The sequence below is a fragment of the Pinus tabuliformis genome, chromosome 3_2 (genome assembly GCF_031772625.1).
Source record: "Pinus tabuliformis cultivar Carrire ecotype Pingquan chromosome 3_2, CPIR1, whole genome shotgun sequence".
NCBI lineage: Eukaryota > Viridiplantae > Streptophyta > Pinopsida > Pinales > Pinaceae > Pinus > Pinus tabuliformis.
This window is the reverse complement of record NC_142302.1, coordinates 682324859-682342872: the sequence shown is the minus strand read 5'-3', so window position 1 is coordinate 682342872 and position 18014 is coordinate 682324859. Positions and strand designations below refer to the sequence as shown.

The 18014-nt window shown below is 38.6% G+C and overlaps 1 protein-coding gene across 1 annotated transcript in view; it reads left to right on the top strand.

Annotated features, from left to right (window-relative positions):
- LOC149182486 (protein RBL-like) overlaps nucleotides 1–16938 on the top strand; it is a 117760-nt gene extending 100822 nt beyond the window's left edge. The window contains exons 3-5 of the mRNA XM_089414574.1: nucleotides 11173–12236; nucleotides 12397–12583; nucleotides 16853–16938. Of these exons, the coding sequence (XP_089270700.1) occupies nucleotides 11173–12236; nucleotides 12397–12583; nucleotides 16853–16938 (1337 nt within the window). The remainder of the gene's footprint in view (nucleotides 1–11172; nucleotides 12237–12396; nucleotides 12584–16852) is intronic.
- Nucleotides 16939–18014: the final 1076 nt, after the last annotated feature.

Here is an 18014-nt window from a genome sequence, read left to right as displayed (position 1 = left end):
TCTGTAATGATGGCTTCAATGGTGCTGAAATGAGAAGTATCTCAACAGCGATGGAAAAGAGAATTAGAGATCTGGTATATGGATCTCAGTGACATGCAGCAGTGACTTGGAGTACATCATGTTAGATGAGATCATGAAGCTTGATATGGTGCATGGGCAGCATGAAGCATGACGATGCATGGGCAGCATGTGCATAATGATCAAGGGCAACATGATGATGAACCAGATCATGCTCATGGACAGCATCATGATGAATGTAATAATAAACATGGGCAGCATGATGATAATCACAACTATTGCAACATGACATCATATGCAGTGATGCAGCAAGTGGACTTCTGTTGTAGATCTAGACAAGTCAAAGTGTTGACTTCTGTTGTAATTGTACACTCTCTCTCTCTCTCTCCTTCTCTACTGAACTTTGAAGATAAAAGAAGATTTGATCAAAGGGTTTCCCCACACATTGTGGGGTTTGTCCTTAGCTTGCGCCATTTCTTCTGTCTTCTTGTCTTGGCTTGTCTTCTGCATATTATATTTATGTTCTATCTGCAGTTTATCATAATGCTGATGTGATTGCTAACTGTGAAAATTTAAATAAATTGCTGTAGCATAGAACATACCAAAAATTAACAGAATCTAAAGAAGAAGAAATAGATGAGAAAGAAGAAGAAGAAGAAGAGGAAAGAGAACCACCTAATACCCCTTCAAAGATGAAGTATGTCCAAAGACATCATCCAGAAGAGCAGATCATTGGCGATAAAGATGAAGGTGTGCAGACCTGAAGAAGGATAACAATCACACCCCAGAGAAAAGTCATTGCCCTCCTATCTATGATAGAACCAGAAACATTTGCAGAAGCAAGTAAGGATCCTCATTGGGTAAAAGCCATGGAAGAAGAAATGACCCAAATTGAGAAGAACAAGACATGGGAGCTGGTACCTCGTCCAAAGGACAAAAACACAATAGGAACCAAATGGGTGTTCAAAAATAAAATGAATGAGGAAGGACGGGTTATCAGAAACAAGGAAAGACTTGTCTGCAAAGGCTATTCACAAATTGAAGGAATTGACTTTGAAGAGACATTTGCACCAGTGGCCTGTATGGAAGCGATCACGATGTTCTTAGCATTTGCTTGCTCAAAAGGATTCAAAATCTATCAAATGGATGTGAAATCAACATTTCTAAATGGGGAACTCAAGGAGGAAGTCTACATGGAGCAGCCAGAAGGTTTTGATCTAACAGCAGGAAAGGACTTAGTCTGTAAATTAAAAAAAGCTTTATATGGGTTGAAACAAGCTCCTAGAGCTTGGTATGCAAGACTGGATAACTATCTACAACAACAAGGCTTCAAAAAGGGAGTGGCTGGAAGTAATCTATACATAAAGACATATCAGGGTAAGTTACTAGTTGCTCTTGTTTACGTCGATGATCTGATTTTTGCTAGTAATAATAATGAAATGAGCCATGAATTTTCTCAATGCATGGCAAACAAGTTTGAGATGTCAATGATAGGAGAGCTGTCGCACTTCCTTGGACTTCAAGTATCTCAAACTAGAGTAGGATAGTGTATATCTCAAGCCAAATATCTAAGAGACATGCTCAAAAAATATGGAGTGGAGGACTGTGCACCCGTGAGCACACCTATGACCACAGACTGCAAATTTAGCAAATATGATGACTCCCCTCTAGTAGATGCAACCCATTATAGGTCAATGATTGGAGCCCTTCTATACTTAACAGCTACATGACCAGACATAATGCAAGCAGTAGGAATGGTGGGAAGATTTCAATCTGCTCCCAAACAATCCCATTTATTAGCTGTAAAAAGAATTCTCAGATATCTGAAGGGAACTTCTGATTTTGGTCTTTGCTACCCAAAGGACTCAACACTGACTGTAACTGCATACACTGATGTTGATTGGGCTGGAAGTATAGATGATCAGAAAAGTACTAGTGGAAATGCATTCTTCCTAGGAGACTATTTGGTATCTTGGCTCAGCAAAAAACAGTCATCCATATCATTATCCACAGTCGAAGCCGAGTATATTGTTGCAGTAGACTATTGTACTCAGATACTATGGATGAAGGAAGCTCGAAAAGATGTCGACATATGTACAGATCAACCAATTACCGTTTATTGTGACAACACAAGTGCTATCAGTCTCAACAAAAATCCAGTGATGCACTCAAGAACCAAACACATACCGATCAAGTATCATTTCCTCCGTGAGCAAGTAGCTAAACAAAATATCGTCCTAGAATATATCAGTACTAAGGAGCAGATAGCTGATATTTTCACAAAACCTCTTCCTCGTGAAGCATTTGAACATCTGCGTCAAAAGATGGGGGTTATTTATTTATCATCACTCAAGTTCATTCATAAAGACACAGCAGGACAGGGGGAGTTCGTATGCATTCCTTTGCCATTGATGTCAAAGGGGGAGAGAGCAGAAGAATATTGCCATCAATAACAAAGGGGGAGATTGTTGGACACAGATTGTCATTGATGTCAATATGGAAATATTCAAGAGGAGGAGACAAGAGCGACCAGGAGGAGCAAATGGGGCCGAGAGGAGCAGACCAAGCCATAGGAGCCACAATGGAGATGAGAGGAGCACACAGAGTCATCGGAGGAGCAATGGATGCATTTGTATCTATATGTATTTACACTATGAGAGGCAAAACTCACGTATATATGCTGTTACACTATCGCACGCGGAAACCGGACTTGAAAATATATGCACGGGAGATTTGGGATCCTATCGGGTCTGGCACATCGCATCGGCACTTTGAAAGCAGGCGTTATAGTTTGTCAAAGTGGACCCTTTGCGATCACCGATAGAGATTATCGCATCGGGAAATCGGAGAGGAGGTAAGGCCCCAACCATATGCGACTTGCGATCACCGATAGCGATATCGCATTGGACCTGATTGCGATGAATGATTGCGGACACGACGAGAATATCAATTGTAGTTTATATAATATCGCGTTCAGCGGGGGAATCAGCCATCGGCAATCGATTGTGTTATGTGCGAACCTCCGGAAGCAACGATAGCGATAAAAGGATGACGTGGCATGTGGGACTTCTATATGGCTATAGCCTCGTTCATATGGTTTCTGTGAAGTAATAAATCTGTGAATAAAAGAAGTCATATATATATATATATATATATATATATATATATATATATATATATATATATATGTTGTAATTCGGCCCCTCTTCCTCTTGAATGTGTCTCGTGAAGCATTGGTTAATTCGAGCACAAAGGAAGCTAAAGCGAATGGAGAAGGGAAGCCAGAAGGTCGATCGAGTGTTGAGGAAGCTGAAGCTCAAGCAAGCGAGGAGGAAGCCAAAGAGCCAGCGAGCTAATGGAAATGAATGGACAAAGGCATGAGGATGTATAAAAACAAAAAATATAGAACATAGTTGCAGTTGTTGGGCGGAATAACCTGAGTAGGAGATAGTGGAAGCAGTAGAGGCAAAGGGGGCAGCAGAAGCAACAGAAGCTGAAAAGAGTGCAGCAGCACACTAGTGTATACCAAAGTTGGGTTGGAGCCCAAAAGGTTGGAGACTCAGAATTGAACGAGACTGATGTCATTGGGGGTAGGTGCTCCTAAGTGCAGAACCACTACAAAAACAGAGTCAGTGCTCTGGAGGTTGGAGCCTCACTAAAGTCCAAGTTGGAGCTTGGCAACCATTCACAATCAGATTTATACTTATATTGTATTTATTTCATTGCACTTTCTTGAGTTTTAATAAAAGCATTTACTCCAATTGTTGATTTTCGTGTTCGGTGTATACATATACATATCTATGTATGCTTCTGGCAATCACCAAAAAAAAAAATTAAAAAAAAAAATCATTGTAAGAAATACTGATTCACCCCCCCTCTCAGTATTTCCAACAAAGGATGCCTCCAATGTACTCTGCTGACTTCCCCCAATTGCGATATCTTGATTTGATCTAGATTGTTGATATGTCTGATCCAACGGCTCCAGTGCATCTTGGCTATGCTTTCGCTTAGCTCTATTTTCTGCCATTATTTCATTGTTTTCCCTTCCTATAGTGTTTTCGATAGTTAAAATATATGAAGGCTTAGAGGTTTTGGGATCCATTTTGGATCACTCATGGATGAAAAAAAATCAAGATACAGTTGCTTTGGCTAATTATATTGTAGCATGTGAAGTAAGAAAAGAAGTGGTCTCATTAAGGAAGTTGTTATTTGACCTATTTGTTTGACCTATGGACCCTACAGTGATATATTATGATAATACCAGTTGTAAACGATTGTATGAAGACCCAATATTTCATGGAAAGATAAAGCATATCAACAACAAGTACCACTATATTATGAAACTAGTACAAGATGGTGTATTTCAACTACAGTATATTTCCATTGATGAACATGTAGTTGACATATTGATAAAATATCTTCCTAATAAGAAGCTTTTGTATTTGAGAGACAAGCTTCATTTAATTGATATATCCCCCCTAGTTAACAAGAAGAGATAGGCACATCATTACTGTCTTCACTTGGGAAATCAAAATGGAGGGGTTTCGCCGATAACAATATCGGCGGAACCCCTGATATCATGAAGATTTAATCGGCGTCGATCCTTGCCGACCACCGATTGCATTAAGCGTCTAAAGGCGGACCCGATAGGGTTTGTAGGGCCGATTTAAAATGTTTTGAAGTCTGGCTTTCAAGGATTTTGGTCGAATTTATCAGTTTTGAGTGTATTTTTGTTTTAAATAGAAAGAAGGCTATTTGTTACACTAGTCAATGCTTATAAGCAAATGGCTTCTATTCTGAACAAAACCAACCTCCGATTTTTAAGCGTGGCTTTGATCCAAATGTGTTATAACACACGATGGAGACAGAGAGCTGAGGGGAGTGCAGGAAGGTTGTGTAACAGTGGGCGAGGGCAGTGTGACAGGAAGCTCGAGAGGCTATGTGGAAAGGCTGCGATGAAGAGGCCTAAGAGCCTGTGTGCTAGAGAGAGCTTGAAAGCCAACACAATGCTTGAACCCCATAGAGCCACAAAGCTTGATCAATCCAGAGCGCATATAGCCATAAGAGTCACAGGGCTTGAAATTCTGGTAGATCGCAGAGCTGCAGTGATAAGCCAGAGGGCTATAGGGTCATATCGCCATAGAGCTACAGAGCGAGAAGTCTAGAGCAATTATTCTTCTATGATCAATTCTTCTTTATAATCGATTCTTCTTCGTGTGATCGATTCATCTTTTGATCAATTATTCTTGATTGATTCTTGTTTATTCGATTCTTCTTGCAATCAATGCTATGAAATTGATATTCAACAAGCTTCAGCATTTTTGATAGCTATGTTTCAGATGTCCACTTTCTTGTGTGAGCAGCCATCTTCATACGATTGAAGCCTTTAGAGCGATGGTCCGAGTAGCTTTAGCAGTGTGACATCCACTTCTTTAGATGGCCCTTAGTTGTGAGTTATGTGATGTGTTCATGTACTTCTTCTTTTTTCATTATGTTGTATAGATCCATGATTGATGTTGATACAGGATCTTGTTTATTACATGTTGTCATGATTCCTTGCTTCATGTTAGGCGGAATCTTTTATGTGATGTACTTGTTGTCATAAGTCATCATGTTATGCTTTGATATCCCTTGTTGTATGTTGTTGGCATACTCTTGTTGTCTTCATGCATGTGTTTTGCTTTGACATCCCTTTTGTGCCATGTTGGCACGATGCTCACCATGCATGTTTTTGTATCATAGTGATAGGAGTCTTTTGATTGAGAGTTCAAGTTGTGGATATCTCTTAGAGGAACTCTTGTGTGAGGGCATTTTTCCTTGTATGATCAAAACATCATCTCTATGTACATCATCATTATTGACAACAGTTAATGCAGCGGCCTACGCCATCTTAGCACCAGGGCCCGAAGACATAGTCCCTCCTGGATGGCCTCCGTTATCAATGCTTATGTGTTCATGTGTTGATGATTGTTATATTCCTCTTCTTTTCCGCATGCACATGTATTCACTAATGTTCTTTTAAAAAGCAATTTTAACACATCATGAAAGTAAAAGGTCTTGGAAGGGTCCTTCTTCACACCCGGACCTAGATCAAGTGGTATCAGAGCGGTCTTTGTGTTGATGTGAATTGCAGTGTGAACAATGACAGAGGATGAAAGAGTGATGTATGAGACCATGATCGAAATTTCCAAGAAAGTGGAAATCTTGTATGAAACTTTACAGAAAGAGACAAAGGAAAATGAGCGATTGCAGCTTCAGTTGCAAGCCACAAAAGAGGCCATGGAAGAACTGAAGAAAAACAAACATAATCTTCAAACAGAGAATGATGAATTGAAGAAGCGCCTACATGAAGAGAAAAAGGAAAAATAAATTTTGCTATGATAGCTACAAGCAAAGGAGGAGGCCTTGGAAAAGCTGCAGCAAGACCCATGTGAGGTAAAAAGTAGTTGTCCATCTTCATGTATGTTTCCTGATAATGATTTCGTTGTGTTTGAAAATCACACCACGGGAATTAGCTCCAAACTGTTGAAGAGAATGGGGTATGAAGGAAAAGGCTTGGGCGTTAATGACCAAGGCATTGTCAACCCCTTCAAAGTAGAGGAATTACCCCATCAAGCAGGAATTGGGTATGTCTTGAAAGAAGTTAGGGAATGCGTTGAGACAGTTAGCAAACCACCAACGACAGATGATGAGCGGCACCCATCAGTTCTTTCCAAATCGAAAGAGAAGGTAAAAGATGTTGATTTCCTTTTGATTTCACCCTCACATAGTATGATGTCTGTTGGAGATTTGGAGATCCCCATCATAGGGACAATATGAGGCTCCTTACAAGGATGAGGCACGACGAGAAAGAACTTGGTGCTAAGAACCAAGGCATCACTCAACCTTTGGAGGTTGTGCATGAACATCAATTTGTAGGCTTGAGGTACGCTAAAGGAGAGTGTTCAAAGGTGTCAAATTCATCTGAGACATCATCGAGGAAAGAGAATGATGGGAAAACATCCCCATCATCCCATGGCAGTTTCCATTGTAGGAAGAGAACTGAGGCAAGCTCTCATCACCATACTAACATCAGAGACAACAAAGGTATAACCATTTTCAATCTTCGAATGTTCATTTTTATTATGATCATGTTGTTAATAATGAACGAAGGTCAAGGCAACGAAAAATATGTACCTTTTGTGGTTTACCTAACCATACCTTTTCTAAGTGTTGGAAAAGAATGGCAGCACTCATGAGGCATGAAAGACCCTCTCAAAAGCATGAAAAGAAACAGATTAAGTAGATATGGAGGAAGAAAGCCTACTATAGTCATTGCGACAGAAATGGCCATCAAAGAGCCATTTGCTGGAAGCTCCATCCAAAGCAGTGCCTTAAAGACAAGGCATCGGTGTGTGAACTAGAAAGAGTAGTCGTTCAACAAGAAAAACCACTTCAAGGAGGTGACCCATTGACATTGATAAGTGAAAAATGGATTTTTTGACATGATGTCATTTCATAGTCATTCTTTTGTAAATCATTTGTTGCATTTTAAAGTGTAAAAGTGATGATATGTTTTCCATCACTTGGTCGGCAACAATAATGTCTCGTCATGTTTTGAGTCATATTTTGAGTTGCATGTTAAAAATCTTAAAGTGATGTTATGTTTCTATTGTTTGTCAAAACAATAGTGTTTGGCCTTATGTATGTAAACCATGTGTTGCAATGATGATGTGTTTTCCATCACTTTTTGAAGCAACCATGATGGGTTGGTCTTGTTGTCATAAGCTGGGGTATTACGTCTATCTTGTTGTAAACTTGACCGTCGGGTATGTGTTATAAACTCGTGGCAAGTATGGGACATTTGGGTCTTTAGTTGGTCATGGCATTTAAAGCATGTAATTTGTAAACAATGTACTATAGGTTGCAGAAGTAGTAGGTGTTGGTTCGTTGCATAAGGCTGTGAAGAACAAAAGTAAAGGAGATGGAAGTGAGACCTCTTAAAGGCATTTGTGAAGTAGACAGGGTACAAAGAAAGATGCAGATTATTTTCCATGCTTTTGGAGGACCAAAAGCTCCTTAGTGGGGAGGATTGATCTAGGTGGCTCCAAAAAGACACATAGGACAAAGATGGCTCAAAAATCCAAGTGTTTGGATTATGATAAAAACAAGACCAGATCGAAGACCTTATCGTCATGATCGTGGTGGTGTGAATAGTTCGTCAAACCAATCTCGTATGCTAAAGATAGATATCTTCAAATTTTGGCATGACAAAAGAAAAGTGGGGTCCACAGTGTGCCACATGGCATCCCAATAAGCACGGGGACCAACATGGCAGCCCATCAACCATTGACACTTGGCATTCTCTCATTTGTCTCTTAAACCTGCATAAGAGACAAAATCATTTTTAAAATGGTTATTAAATAACCATATAACAAAAAATGTTTCAATATAGTTATTAAAATAACTATATAACACATCAAAACAAAACCATCAAACACATGGTTTCGGGATAGGCCATAACAAACCCTTGGCAATTGGCAATAATGGCAACCATATATATATAATGGGATCCGGAGCCACAACCTCAGCGGAACCCTCCACAAATGTTACACCCATATATATATATATACAAAATATAACAGAACTCTGTATTAAGGGGAGTTTCTTGAATAACAACATGATGATAGATAAAGTTTGGAGGTTTCATATTGAGGAAACTAAGAGAGAAAAACTTAAAAGATATGAAAAACATAAAACAATGCATTTTTCATCACCATTCATTATTTACATAAGTGAAATTGTGATGATCACATTATTTAAGCATAGAGAATTAGATAATGTATTATTAGTTAACATTGTAAAATTTTCACAGAAATTTTATAGTATTTTGTATAAGCCTAACTAGAAAGATATTTCGTTGGGTCTTTAAAGCCACTAGTATATGTGTCATAGGTGTCTTTTCCGGCTAGTGTTACTATTCTTTTCAAAAGTTTATTTTGATAAATGATGTAGAGAGATGTTACAGGTTTGAAAGTCTCCCTTGACAATTCATAAAGAAACAACCTCCAAAGTGTGCATACTTGGTCATATCTTCTTCTTTGTACATATTTCTTCTTTCACATCTTGTGCATTGTTGAAGATATGCATCCCAAGCCAATTCTGAGACAGGAAATGCACAATAAATTTCTGTCAAATCTTTCTCTTTGTACATTTTTCTTCTAGCACATCTTGTGCATTGTTGAAGATATGCAGCCCAAGCCAACTTGAGGCAAGAAATGCACCATAAATTTCTGAGAGTTGAAAATGTGAATGACTTTAGATACCTTGGTAGATCTTGAACCCTATAATAGTTTGTTAAATTTCCTCTGTTTAAAAGAGTTTCAACAAAGATAAACTACAACTCTGAAACATCTTACAAATGCCACAAGAAGCTATTATATTCCCTCATGATATCATAGTTGCTAGAGAAATTATATCTAACACAACTTTTTAGTATCTTATTCATCAAAAATGGACATTGTGCTTAGATTGTAACTCTTACTAATTCTCTTCATGGTATTAGAGTTACTAGAAAAATTATATCTAACACACCGTTTGGTGTCTTATTCATCAAAAATGGACATTGTGCTTAGTCTGTAACTCTTACTGATTCTCTTCATCTAACTCTTACTAGTTCTTTTCATGCATACACAATGCATACATTTAGAAACATTTAGGGTTTTTGACAAGAAGCCAAATTAATTTCTCCATAGAAAAAAGAATGCAATGCCAAGCAATAATAAGGACAAAAACTGAAATTTTCCAATAGAAATATTTCCCTAGACCGTCAATAATCCATGAACCAAAATTTCACCAAAAAAACAACAATTTTGTACACGTTCGATAACCAATGAACGATTTGAAATATCGTTATTTCTACAAATCCGCTGCTCTGGCGAGAAAGTTCAGTGTCATTAGCCATGTAATTTATATATCTAGCATTTGTGCATGGTACGATGCTGGGTTGAATGTTCGTATTATACTGTAGTTTGTTGCTACAGCTTGTCTGAAGGCAATGTTATCATATTATGTGTAATAGTCTAATTAGTTTTCAAATTTATTTTGAAAATTATGGAAATTTTAATTAGATTTTAATCAAATTTAACAATTTTTTAATATATATCTAGATTATAGCTATCAAACATCAAGAATTTAGCTGCCCCATTGATGTCTAATGGTGTTGAATCTATTTCCACCATAAAATAACACATTCAAAAACTGCTACTGCCAGAATTTTTTATATTTTTTTTACTAGATTCTAGCCAAAAATGGTTGTCCCCAAAAATTTGCCACCTCTGTAGACTACACCAATAAGTTAAAATTAAAAAAAAATTGATGTCTCACATGAAACTGAGAGAAAAGGATAATATTTAATGGTCTATTTTTATGTAATTAGAGGGGGTATTTTAATTTTTTATTCCTTTGGGTAAGATAAATTTAGGCTAGTATATAACCAGTATAGATTCATCTCAAGAACAAATCTAACATGAACCAATAGAGATGAAATTTATAAGAATTTATATAAACCAGCATATTCTATTGAAATCTTTGTAGGGTAGATGTGAGGACTGTGCGACTACTCTAAAACAATGAGCCCTTGTCCAGCTTTGTTGTTTGTAGATGTATAGGTTTTTAATATACTAAGTTTTCTTGCAAGTAATTATTAGAGATAGCATAGAGGTGTCCAAAGTTTTAATTTTGGATTTTTTTGCTATTTTGCTTAATCATTAAATAAAATAGGTATCACTTCATATTTCTAAGGAAAATACTTATTATTTATGGTCATTATAAATCTTGATGGAAAGAGAAAAATAATAAAAAAATAATGTGTAGCAGTCTGAGTCTGTGATCTGATAAAAGTATTATCATTTTCTATTTCTTTTTACATTGAGAATGAAATTTATAAAATTTAGATGTTTTAAATAATTAAAGTTTTTATTATTAGTTTGGTAAAAAAATTTATTTACAACCCAGTATGATAGGTAAAGCTGTGTATCAGTGTTCAAAATCAAATTAAAATTTCTTGTCATTTTCTCTGCACAATTGTCATTCCCTTGTCTACTTCCTTTGCATTTTGAACTTTTCGCTTTCATGGAAAAGAGATTTGAGTTGTTGGTTGCCTGGATGTAACAGCTGGGTGTACAAATGGAACATGTGTTATATGGGACTTTGAAACCAGAGGGGTTGCCAAGGAACTTTGTGACAAAGAGCATGGTGCAGCTATTACAAGCGTGTGTTGGTCCATGTGTGGTCGCCGAATACTTACATCCACTACGGGTAAATCTTTGATTCTCTGGGATGTTGCCGAAGGTCGAGCGATTGCCCGTATTCAACTCCAACGGAGTCCCTCCAATGCTCGTCTCCATCCCGGATCATTCAATCCATCTTTGGCTTTAGCTTGTCCCGTCCTCTGTCGACCAATCCTCGTGGACTTCAATTCAAGAGAACAATATATACTTCCTGTTTCAGCACATTCTGTTGACTCTGACAGAATATCAACTTCACTATTTATTGCTGCAACTTTTAATAAGAGAGGTGACCTAATTTATGTTGGGAATTCGAAAGGGGAGATATTGATTATTGACACGGAAACGAGAAAGGTACAAGCAGTATTTGAGGTTCCTGGGCATGGAGAAATTAGGCAACTTGTTTTTAGCAAGTGTGGCAAGTATTTGCTATCTAACTCTGAGGATCACACACTTCGAGTTTTTGAGAGTTGTCTACCTCAAAAAGAAGCAGCTCGTGCTTTGGGAGAGTTAGTCAATGCTTCCGGTGGGATCTCAGTGGGATCTCAGTGTTTGAAACTTTCAAAAGAATTCCAGGACGCTGTTAACAGTACTCCTCGCTGGAGGTCTGCATGCTTCAGTGGTGACAGTATGTGGGTTGTGGGTGGAAGTGGTAGCAAATGGGAACACAAGATATTTATATGGCACAGATCTGGATTGCTTGGGAAAATAATAGAAGGGCCAGAGGAGGGTTTGACAGATTTATCTTGGCATCCCATTCGGCCACTGGTGGTTTCGGTGGCCAAGTCTGGGAAAATTTACATATGGACCAAAGACTATACAGAAGAAAGGTATTTTAGTGCATCTGCTATGGAGTTCGATTCCGATGAGTCAGGGGAATATATTAATTCCGACATTGAGAGAGAAGATGAATTTGATATGAATCCTGAACCTGAGGTATATATAATTCACGTCCCTTTTCAACCTTGTCATTTGGGTCTTTGTACTGAATATCTACTGAATGTTGTAACATTGTTTGAATAAGTTGACATCATGACAATAGAAAAGTCTTCAGATTTGTCATTTGGGTCTATGTGAATATCGACTTAATGTTGTAACATTGTTTGAATAGGCTGACATCATGACAATAGAAAAGTCTTCAGAGAGTGATTCGGATGATTCTGGTGAAGGGCTATACCATTTACCCGCAATTCGCTTGCCCGATAGTCGTAAGCAGCAGGAACCTGGAAATCGTTCTCAGTCTAACAGGTCACCTCCTGTAGATGAAGGGAAACATAAAACTCCAGATTCTCCCTTAGGTGAGAATATTACTCAGCATCAATCCTTTTATGACATGAGAGTCTGTTATATAAAACACGTATTTTGTTTTGGTAGTGTGTTTGACGAGGTGCATCTAAGTTATTATTGTGACATTGATCTGAAAACTAGATTGCTATTCACATAATATTCAAGCAATGCACCACAATTTATAAGGTTCTGCTTGTTTTATACTGAAAATTTCAGAAAATATTATTTTCTGATTGTACACTATTTTATTGCCATTGTATCTACTTCTATAAGCAAAATATTATTTTCTGATTGTACACTCTTTATTTTATTGCCATTGTATCTACTTCTATAAGCAAAAACTTGGATGTTATTCGTCATGTCAACCTTATAAAATGCTATACTAGACATGTCTTGGATTTTATTTGTTCTGTCTTATTTCTATACTAGGCATGACAACCTTATAAAATGATGCAGCTTAGCTGTAATACTCTCAGCGAAGTTCAAGCCTTCAGAATTTTCTTGCTACCACCTATCTCCCCCTAGAAGTTGCAAAGATTGATCCTGACATATATGGATAGAGAAACAAAATCACACATAATGAAACATTTACTTAGTTGCTGCTAGTGATTAGTTCTTTACATAAATGATTAATTGTTAAATCAGTTATGATCGTTAGCCAGTTTGCAGCTTTTTAACTATCAAACACAAGCTTAACTCTTAACACTCCCCGTCCCTGCTAATATTGAGGGTCTAACAGATCAAAGGAGACCTGTCATTACTCCTGAATTATAAAATTCATGTTTCCCAAGTTATATGATTGAACCCAAATATGGCATATTGCCAAACTAAGGTTTGGGTCTGGAGTGTCAAAGTATCATTGTTTTAATTGATTTGGAATAGGTTTGTGCAGGATTAATGATAAGCAAAATATGCATAAACTTAAATGATAGAATTTGATAAAGAAATATAAGATGATATGAGTGTTTTTTTAATGTGTCTATTTTATTCTTATAAATATAGAGGAGGTGTTAATTTAGGATAACAATGGTATGTTTTTTGCTTACAACAATTTTACTTCAATTTCTTTATTAGCCCAATATCAACATCTAGTTTAGTAATCACATCAACATGATAGCAAAATGCAGATAGAACATAATCAATAACAGTAGAAGACTACAGACTACACGCCAGAAACAAACCCCAATGTGGGGAAACCCTTGATTAATTCTTCTTACAGTTCTTCAAAAGTTCAGCATAGAGAGAGTACAATGTATAATATATACTTGTCCAACTACAACGAAAATATGATTAGTCAAACAACAAAAATAGAAAGCCCTAACTAGAGAATCAACGTTGGTCAACACAGCAGATTTCTTCCTCAATTAAGCTTGGTCAAACCCAATCAACTTCAGCCTCCAACAACAAGTCTAATCAGCCCAAAACACTCTGAAAATGTCGAGTCAAAACTGGTCTACAAAAGTCAATGTTGCAGCCAGCCCTAATACAATCAGCACTGGCCAAACACGAGGTCAAATTGCCTCATTTTGTGTGCCCAGAACTGTGACCGGCTAGAATAGAAATCCTCCACCCAAACCGCACTAAGATTGGTCAATGCTTCGTCAACCCAAGTCAAAACAACCTCTGAAATTTTCGGTAAAATATGGTCAAAGCTTGGAACACAAAACTCGTCCTTCCGTTCACACGTGTGGAGAGTAACTTCATATTTTAGTACCCAATACATGAAGGAGAGAGAATATGTGAGTGAGTGAACTGTTTCCAAATGAGGAGGAGGCATCATGTGTTTATAGGCAAGCCCTCAGGATGAATAGACATGAGTGTTGGGCTTCTGAGCCTACATAAGTTTGCTTGCCGACCTTGATAATTTGTACATAATCAAAATAAATTTATAATTTCATTTCTACATGTCAGAATGGGATGATCTTTAGATCAATCATACACCTCTCGAAGAGAAGAATCCAAGAAAAATATGAGCTATCTCATATGAGGTGTCCAATGTGAAGTTTGTCCCTAGTTTCCAAAATTAACACTCCCTCTCAACTAGGGAGAACTTCACGTGCAAAACTGTCTAACAATTTATATCATCACTCTCTCTGCTCTTCTCTGCTCTCCTAAACTATGAAGAAAGAAGAAATGATCGAGAATTTATCATACCATTCTCCACTGACCCGAAGTCAATCTCCAATAAAAGAGAGTGTGCCATACCACTCTTAACCGACCCGAAGTCAGTTTCCATTGATCCGAGATCAATACCAATATCCTAGCATAGGGAGTACGGTAGTACATGATGCGTCGAACGGTAGTATTATGGTCACTATCCTCATTTCCTCACTCATTGGCTAGATGAGAGGTACTTCCCATGAGACCCAAACTACATGGATAGCATGTGATGGCAAGAGAAGGTGAACCACTCATCCTACTCATATGCCATAGGAGAAGGTGAACCACTCACCCTATACATATGCCACCACGAGGTATCACACGGGAAGGTGAACCACCCACCCTTTACATCGCGTACCAATAGAGGAAGGTGAACCACCCACCCTTTACATTGCGTACCAATAGAGGAAGGTGAACCACTCACCCTATGGTCTTTCATCTATCCAAGAAGTACCCCAAGCCCCTAGAGATCCGAGAGCTCAACATCCAACTCATACGGGACGCTCATAAGAGGGTCTTTCCACGACTCCAAGTTGTTCATCAAAAGTTAATAATTTGACCTTCCTGAGGGGCTTTGTAAGAATATCGGTGACCTAATCATCACTCCCAATGTGTTGGAGCCTTATTGCTCCCTGTTGTACCATATCCCAAATAAAGTGGTACCTGATATCAATATGCTTGGAGTGGTCATGAAACACGAGATTCTCCGAATGACGAATCCCACTTCGAGTATCGCAGAAGATCATGGTAGTATCCAACACATGTCCAAACAGCTCACTAAAGAGCTTCCTTAACCAAACAACTTCACAAAAGGCTAAACTAGCAGCAATGTATTCAGTCTCAGTGATGCTCAAGGCAACTGACTTCTACTTCCTTCTCATCCATGATATCGAAGCAAAACCTAGAGAGAAGAAACATCTAGATGTTCTTTGACATTCCACCACACTTCAAACCGAGTTTGCATTAGAGTAACAATAGAGCCTCACAGTCCCAACAGTGTATCTTATTCCATAAGTGATTGTGCCGTGAAGATGTCTCAAGAGATTCTTGGCAACAATCCAATGTATGTGATGAGGATCGACCATAAACTAGCTCAATGTATTCAATGAAAAGCATATGTCCGAATGGGATTTCACCAAGAAGATCAGGCCCCCCACGAGTTGACGATACGCAGAAGGATTTCCCAAATCAGGCCCAAAAACACTTCCACATAACTTCTTGAAGTTAAGGACCATCGACACAATCATGGACTTGCAGTCCACCATCCTAAATCTTTGAAGTATCTTTACAATATATTTTCCTTGAGAAAGGAAAATCTCGCCTCACTTTTGCCAAACCTCAAACGTTAGGAAGTAATGCATCAATCCTCTTCGTCATGTTGATTGCCATTTCATTCTTGCAACCTTGTTTTGGTGATATCGAAGGTTTGTCTTCATTTGCATGAGTTGTTTCGCCTATGTAAACACTTGCCACACTCATACAAAATGTTGTAAGCAGTATCGCTCAAGTGTTGTCACGGTTCTCCAAAGGTCTATCTGAAGTGTCACACTTGTCGATTTGACCATTAAACAGTCTTGCAGTCAGTCACACTCAGCATATTTTGTCTTGTGTTTTGGGGTGTCTTGTCGACAAGTCATGTTGAATGTGTGTTCGCAAGGTCATGTATACACAAGTTCACTCTCTCACACACTTAGCCATTTTTTCCAATGGTTTGTCAACTGGATCACCATCCATAAACTGGACCTGCATTGAGCTGCATTACATAGTCTCAGCTCTTAGTGACCAAGCACTATTCCTCAGAATTGCATATACCTTGAGGCTACCCTTTAGGTAGTCTACACTACGCAGTCCTGGAATCAACATGGTTGAGTGTCACCTAGAATAGCGCAGAAGCTCCCAAAGAATCTATCTCAGTTTGTGCTTCCCACAAGTCTATCTATCAAGGCTCTCGCTGGTCAACCAAAGAATTTGACTGGGTAGTGACCCAGGGTTGCACTCATCTCGAAAATTGCACAGAATTTGTGAACCTACCTGCTTGTACTACCTGAAGAAATTACGTAGAAATTACGAGGGATAGGCACTCGATGCCTATCACTACACTATCTCTGTAAATTGTGCAGTTATGTCAGTCAGCCCCCCTGCAGGCCTCCTTGCCACTCCTCTTGAAAATTTTGCAGTTTTCTTGGACAATTCACCTGCTGCGTAGCACCCCGCTCCGCACGGAAAATGCGTAGACATGTCCTACATGACTACCTCCCAAGTATGCAAACTTTTAATGAGAAAGCTTCTTAGTCGCCTCCCAACCTCCTATAGAAATATGCACAATTTTCACTTCCAATGCTCCCTATTTCCCACACTGCCTTCCTGGAAAAACTATGCAATTTTGCCTCCTAGCTAAGGCATCTCCCGCAAATGTCACTAATATCCTTGAATGCTTAACCCAGCCTCTGAGTGACCTATCTGAATTTTTTCCCGACATTGTCCCAGAGCCTCACATCCCGGCCTAACATGTTCTCTACATTGTTTCAGAGCCTTGTCCTCTCTCCCGGTCATCTGCACCTCAAAACGAAAGACAATGCATCATGGTAGACTAGGGGATTTCTAGATTTAATGTTGTCTCGTCATGAGTGATTGCAGACGCAGGTACATGGATGAGGCATGGTGTGACGATGAGTTGTTCCATGAGTCACCTCGGCCAAATCGCTACTTTGGGTCATACTTGTGTAATCAATGTAACATAACGTGGAAATCCAAGAGACCCATAGATGAAGTTAAAGAGTCATGTAAATCGAGGAGTCATGTAATTCAAACAATCATGAGGGAAGTCGAAGAGTCACAAGGGCCCGTCTCACCCTTGGCTATACATACACCTCATTTGTACATGCAAAGGAATTTTCACCTTGGCTTCTGCCCCATAGCCTTGAGAGTCTGTAGTCTTTTTTTTAGGAGTGAGCAGTGTCTCCAATGCCCCGCTATCGGGGCTAGTGATGTATGGTGTATGGATGTGTCTTGGAACTTTTGTTTAATTCAAAAGCCTGTTGACAAGCCAACACGTTTTCACACATGCATTGTATTCATTTGTAAGGCTATTCTTTGGATGCTTGTAATAAATGTTGCTTTAACCTATACTAAGATAGTTGAACTATTTCGGTTGTTTTCGTGCATATGCTTTTGGAAATGTGTTGTATCAGTTGTTATCACTATCTCGCCCGTGTGGACTACTCTGTCGGAGACAACATATTCATTCTTGTAAACTTGTTATAACGACCGTCATACTTGTGT